This window comes from Volvox carteri (assembly GCF_000143455.1).
Source record: "Volvox carteri f. nagariensis unplaced genomic scaffold VOLCAscaffold_29, whole genome shotgun sequence".
NCBI classification, from domain to species: domain Eukaryota; kingdom Viridiplantae; phylum Chlorophyta; class Chlorophyceae; order Chlamydomonadales; family Volvocaceae; genus Volvox; species Volvox carteri.
The window spans coordinates 1,436,990-1,442,739 of record NW_003307572.1 but is presented as its reverse complement, the minus strand read 5'-3'; the positions used below and the strand labels follow the sequence as shown (position 1 = coordinate 1,442,739).

General features: G+C 64.2%; 1 protein-coding gene across 1 annotated transcript in view; it reads left to right on the top strand.

Annotated features, from left to right (window-relative positions):
• The window catches only part of VOLCADRAFT_93117 (uncharacterized protein), a gene marked incomplete at both ends in the record, with an annotated part of 14,972 nt that extends 9,674 nt beyond the window's left edge, over positions 1-5,298 (top strand). Inside the window, 21 exons of the mRNA XM_002952429.1 lie at positions 94-198; positions 250-354; positions 562-666; positions 718-822; positions 978-1,082; positions 1,134-1,289; positions 1,497-1,601; positions 1,653-1,721; positions 1,913-2,017; positions 2,277-2,345; positions 2,433-2,537; positions 2,641-2,745; positions 3,004-3,108; positions 3,316-3,384; positions 3,420-3,488; positions 3,680-3,784; positions 4,148-4,252; positions 4,512-4,616; positions 4,824-4,928; positions 5,032-5,136; positions 5,188-5,298. Of these exons, the coding sequence (XP_002952475.1) occupies positions 94-198; positions 250-354; positions 562-666; positions 718-822; positions 978-1,082; positions 1,134-1,289; positions 1,497-1,601; positions 1,653-1,721; positions 1,913-2,017; positions 2,277-2,345; positions 2,433-2,537; positions 2,641-2,745; positions 3,004-3,108; positions 3,316-3,384; positions 3,420-3,488; positions 3,680-3,784; positions 4,148-4,252; positions 4,512-4,616; positions 4,824-4,928; positions 5,032-5,136; positions 5,188-5,298 (2,118 nt within the window). The remainder of the gene's footprint in view (positions 1-93; positions 199-249; positions 355-561; positions 667-717; positions 823-977; positions 1,083-1,133; positions 1,290-1,496; positions 1,602-1,652; positions 1,722-1,912; positions 2,018-2,276; positions 2,346-2,432; positions 2,538-2,640; positions 2,746-3,003; positions 3,109-3,315; positions 3,385-3,419; positions 3,489-3,679; positions 3,785-4,147; positions 4,253-4,511; positions 4,617-4,823; positions 4,929-5,031; positions 5,137-5,187) is intronic.
• Positions 5,299-5,750: the final 452 nt, after the last annotated feature.

Below are 5,750 nucleotides of genomic sequence, written 5' to 3'. Positions count from 1 at the left end.
GAACAGGCGGATGTGCGGCGCGGCTACCATCGCGCCCATAGGGCGCGATGGTGAACAGGCGGATGTGCGGTGCGGCTACCATCGCACCCATAGGGTGCGATGGTGAACAGGCGGATGTGCGGCGCGGCTACCATCGCGCCCATAGGGCGCGATGGTGAACAGGCGGATGTGCGGCGCGGCTACCATCGCACCCATAGGGTGCGACGGTGAACAGGCGGATGTGCGGCGCGGCTACCATCGCGCCCATAGGGTGCGATGGTGAACAGGCGGATGTGCGGTGCGGCTACCATCGCACCCATAGGGCGCGACGGTGAACAGGCGGATGTGCGGTGCGGCTACCATCGCACCCATAGGGTGCGATGGTGAACAGGCGGATGTGCGGTGCGGCTACCATCGCACCCATAGGGTGCGACGGTGAACAGGCGGATGTGCAGCGCGGCTACCATCGCACCCATAGGGCGCGACGGTGAACAGGCGGATGTGTGGTGCGGCTACCATCGCGCCCATAGGGCGCGATGGTGAACAGGCGGATGTGCGGTGTGGCTACCATCGCACCCATAGGGTGCGACGGTGAACAGGCGGATGTGCGGCGCGGCTACCATCGCACCCATAGGGCGCGACGGTGAACAGGCGGATGTGCGGCGCGGCTACCATCGCACCCATAGGGTGCGACGGTGAACAGGCGGATGTGCGGTGCGGCTACCATCGCACCCATAGGGTGCGATGGTGAACAGGCGGATGTGCGGTGCGGCTACCATCGCGCCCATAGGGCGTGATGGTGAACAGGCGGATGTGCGGTGCGGCTACCATCGCACCCATAGGGTGCGACAGTGAACAGGCGGATGTGTGGTGCGGCTACCATCGCACCCATAGGGTGCGACGGTGAACAGGCGGATGTGTGGTGCGGCTACCATCGCGCCCAGAGGGCGCGATGGTGAACAGGCGGATGTGCGGTGTGGCTACCATCGCACCCATAGGGTGCGACGGTGAACAGGCGGATGTGCGGCGCGGCTACCATCGCACCCATAGGGCGCGATGGTGAACAGGCGGATGTGCGGTGCGGCTACCATCGCGCCCAGAGGGTGCGATGGTGAACAGGCGGATGTGCAGCGCGGCTACCATCGCACCCATAGGGCGCGATGGTGAACAGACGGATGTGCGGCGCGGCTACCATCGTACCCAGAGGGTGCATGGTGAACAGGCGGATGTGTGGCACGGCTACCATCGCACCCATAGGGTGCGATGGTGAACAGGCGGATGTGCGGCAGGGCTACCATCGCACCCATAGGGTGCGATGGTGAACAGGTGGATGTGCGGCGTGGCTACCATCGCACCCAGAGGGCGTGAAGGTGAACAGGCGGATGTGCGGTGCGGCTACCATCGCACCCAGAGGGCGCGACGGTGAACAGGCGGATGTGCGGCGCGGCTACCATCACACCCATAGGGTGCGATGGTGAACAGGCGGATGTGCGGTGCGGCTACCATCGCGCCCAGAGGGTGTGATGGTGAACAGGCGGATGTGCGGCACGGCTACCATCGCACCCATAGGGCGCGATGGTGAACAGACGGATGTGCGGCGCGGCTACCATCGCACCCAGAGGGTGCGATGGTGAACAGGCGGATGTGCGGTGTGGCTACCATCGCACCCATAGGGTGCGATGGTGAACAGGCGGATGTGCGGCGCGGCTACCATCGCACCCATAGGGTGCGATGGTGAACAGGTGGATGTGCGGCACGGCTACCATCGCACCCAGAGGGCGCGATGGTGAACAGGCGGATGTGCGGTGCGGCTACCATCGCACCCAGAGGGCGCGATGGTGAACAGGTGGATGTGCGGCGCGGCTACCATCGCACCCATAGGGTGCGATGGTGAACAGGCGGATGTGCGGTGCGGCTACCATCGCGCCCAGAGGGCGTGATGGTGAACAGGCGGATGTGCGGCACGGCTACCATCGCACCCATAGGGCGCGATGGTGAACAGACGGATGTGCGGCGCGGCTACCATCGCACCCAGAGGGTGCGATGGTGAACAGGCGGATGTGCGGTGTGGCTACCATAGCGCCCAGAGGGTGCGACGGTGAACAGGTGGATGTGCGGCGCGGCTACCATCGTGCCCATAGGGCGCAATAGTGAACAGGTGGATGTGCGGCACGGCTACCATCGCACCCAGAGGGCGCGATGGTTATCAGGCGGATGTGCGGCGTGGCTACCATCGCACCCAGAGGGCGTGATGGTGAACAGGTGGATGTGCGGTGCGGCTACCATCGCACCCATAGGGTGTGATGGTGAACAGGCGGATGTGCGGCGCGGCTACCATCGCACCCATAGGGCGCGATGGTGAACAGGTGGATGTGCGGCGCGGCTACCATCGCACCCATAGGGCGCGATGGTGAACAGGCGGATGTGCGGTGCGGCTACCATCGCACCCATAGGGTGCGACGGTGAACAGGCGGATGTGTGGTGCGGCTACCATCGCACCCATAGGGTGCGACGGTGAACAGGCGGATGTGCGGCGCGGCTACCATCGCGCCCAGAGGGTGCGATGGTGAACAGGCGGATGTGCGGCGCGGCTACCATCGCGCCCATAGGGTGCAACGGTGAACAGGCGGATGTGCAGTGCTGCTACCATCGCGCCCATAGGGCGCGATGGTGAACAGGCGGATGTGCGGCGTGGCTACCATCGCACCCATAGGGCGCAATGGTGAACAGGCGGATGTGTGGCGCGGCTACCATCGCGCCCAAAGGGTGCGACGGTGAACAGGCGGATGTGCGGTGCGGCTACCATCGCGCCCAGAGGGTGCAACAGTGAACAGGTGGATGTGCGGCACGGCTACCATCACACCCAGAGGGTGCAATGGTGAACAGGCGGATGTGCGGTGTGGCTACCATCGCGCCCAGAGGGTGCATGGTGAACAGGCGGATGTGCGGCGCGGCTACCATCGCACCCATAGGGTGCAATGGTGAACAGGCGGATGTGCGGCGCTGCTACCATCGCGCCCATAGGGCGCGATGGTGAACAGGTGGATGTGCGGCGTGGCTACCATCGCACCCATAGGGTGCAATGGTGAACAGGCGGATGTGCAGTGCGGCTACCATCGCGCCCAAAGGGTGCGACGGTGAACAGGCGGATGTGCGGCGCGGCTACCATCGTGCCCAGAGGGTGCAACAGTGAACAGGTGGATGTGCGGCACGGCTACCATCACACCCAGAGGGTGCAATGGTGAACAGGCGGATGTGCGGTGTGGCTACCATCGTACCCAGAGGGTGTCATGGTGAACAGGCGGATGTGCGGCACGGCTACCATCGCACCCATAGGGTGCAATGGTGAACAGGCGGATGTGCGGCGCTGCTACCATCACGCCCATAGGGCGCGATGGTGAACAGGTGGATGTGCGGTGTGGCTACCATCGCACCCATAGGGTGCAATGGTGAACAGGCGGATGTGCAGTGTGGCTACCATCGCGCCCAAAGGGTGCGACGGTAAACAGGTGGATGTGGGGCGCGGCTACCATCGTGCCCAGAGGGTGCAACAGTGAACAGGTGGATGTGCGGCACGGCTACCATCACACCCAGAGGGTGTGAGGGTGAACAGGCGGATGTGCAGTGCGGCTACCATTGCACCCATAGGGTGCGACAGTGAACAGGCGGATGTGTGGTGCGGCTACCATCGCACCCATAGGGTGCGACAGTGAACAGGCGGATGTGCGGCGCGGCTACCATCGTGCCCAGAGGGCGCGTCGGTGAACAGGCGGATGTGCAGCACGGCTACCATCGCGCCCAGAGGGTGCGACGGTGAACAGGCGGATGTGCGGCACAGCTACCATCGCGCCCAGAGGGCGCGATGGTGAACAGGCGGATGTGTGGCACGGCTACCATCACGCCCAGAGGGCGCAACAGTGAACAGGCGGATGTGCGGCGCGGCTACCATCATGCCCATAGGGTGCGATGGTGAACAGGCGGATGTGCGGTGCGGCTACCATCGTACCCAGAGGGTGTCATGGTGAACAGGCGGATGTGCGGCACGGCTACCATCGCACCCATAGGGTGCGATGGTGAACAGGCGGATGTGCGGCAGGGCTACCATGGCACCCATATGGTGCGACGGTGAACAGGCGGATGTGCGGTGCGGCTACCATCGCGCCCAGAGGTTCCGACGGTGAACAGGCGGATGTGCGGCGCGGCTACCATCGCACCCATAGGGTGCGATGGTGAACAGGCGGATGTGTGGCGCGGCTACCATCGCACCCAGAGGGTGCGATGGTGAACAGGCGGATGTGCGGCGCGGCTACCATCGCGCCCAGAGGGCGCGATGGTGAACAGGCGGATGTGTGGCACGGCTACCATCATGCCCAGAGGGCGCAACAGTGAACAGGCGGATGTGCGGCGCGGCTACCATCATGCCCATAGGGTGCGATGGTGAACAGGCGGATGTGCGGTGCGGCTACCATCGTACCCAGAGGGTGTCATGGTGAACAGGCGGATGTGCGGCACGGCTACCATCGCACCCATAGGGTGCGATGGTGAACAGGCGGATGTGCGGCAGGGCTACCATCGCACCCATAGGGTGCGACGGTGAACAGGCGGATGTGCAGTGCGGCTACCATCGCGCCCAGAGGGTGCGATGGTGAACAGGCGGATGTGCGGCGCGGCTACCATCGCACCCATAGGGCGCGATGGTGAACAGGTGGATGTGCGGCGTGGCTACCATCACACCCAGAGGGTGCAATGGTGAACAGGCGGATGTGCGGTGCGGCTACCATCGTACCCAGAGGGTGTCATGGTGAACAGGCGGATGTGCGGCACGGCTACCATCGCACCCATAGGGTGCGATGGTGAACAGGCGGATGTGTGGCAGGGCTACCATCGCACCCATAGGGTGCGATGGTGAACAGGTGGATGTGCGGCGTGGCTACCATCGCACCCAGAGGGTGCGACGGTGAACAGGTGGATGTGCGGCGTGGCTACCATCGCACCCATAGGGTGCGATGGTGAACAGGTGGATGTGCGGCGTGGCTACCATCGCACCCAGAGGGTGCGACGGTGAACAGGCGGATGTGCGGCGCAGCTACCATCGCGCCCAGAGGGTGTGATGGTGAACAGGCGGATGTGCAGCGCGGCTACCATCGCGCCCAGAGGGTGCGACGGTGAACAGGCGGATGTGCGGTGCGGCTACCATCGCACCCATAGGGCGCGACGGTGAACAGGCGGATGTGTGGCGCGGCTACCATCGCGCCCAGAGGGCGCGACGGTGAACAGGCGGATGTGCGGTGCGGCTACCATCGCGCCCAGAGGGTGTGACGGTGAACAGGCGGATGTGCGGCGCGGCTACCATCACACCCAGAGGGTGCAGTTCATTGAACTGCTATGCAACACGTACATGTAACGTGATATGATAGATATGGTATGCTTACCACTGTTCACGGGGTTGGTGTTACCATACACAGCCCAGCCTCACAAATCTCCATGCTACACCACATGACCCCACGCCAGGACACTGCCCTGCCAGGCCCCAATTCTATGTCCATCGTAGGCAAGATTCCCACTAGCGTTGTACAGGGAGGGCAGAGGAGAGCAAGGGACGGCAGAGAGGGCAGCAGAGGGCAAGGGAGGGCAGAGGAGAGCAGGGGAGGGAAAGGGAGGGCAAGGGTGGGCAGAGTAGGGCAAGGGAGGGAAGGGAATGCAAGGGAGGGCAGAGGAGGGCAAGAGAGGGCAAGAGAGAGCAAGGGACGGCAGGAGAGGGCAAGGGAGAG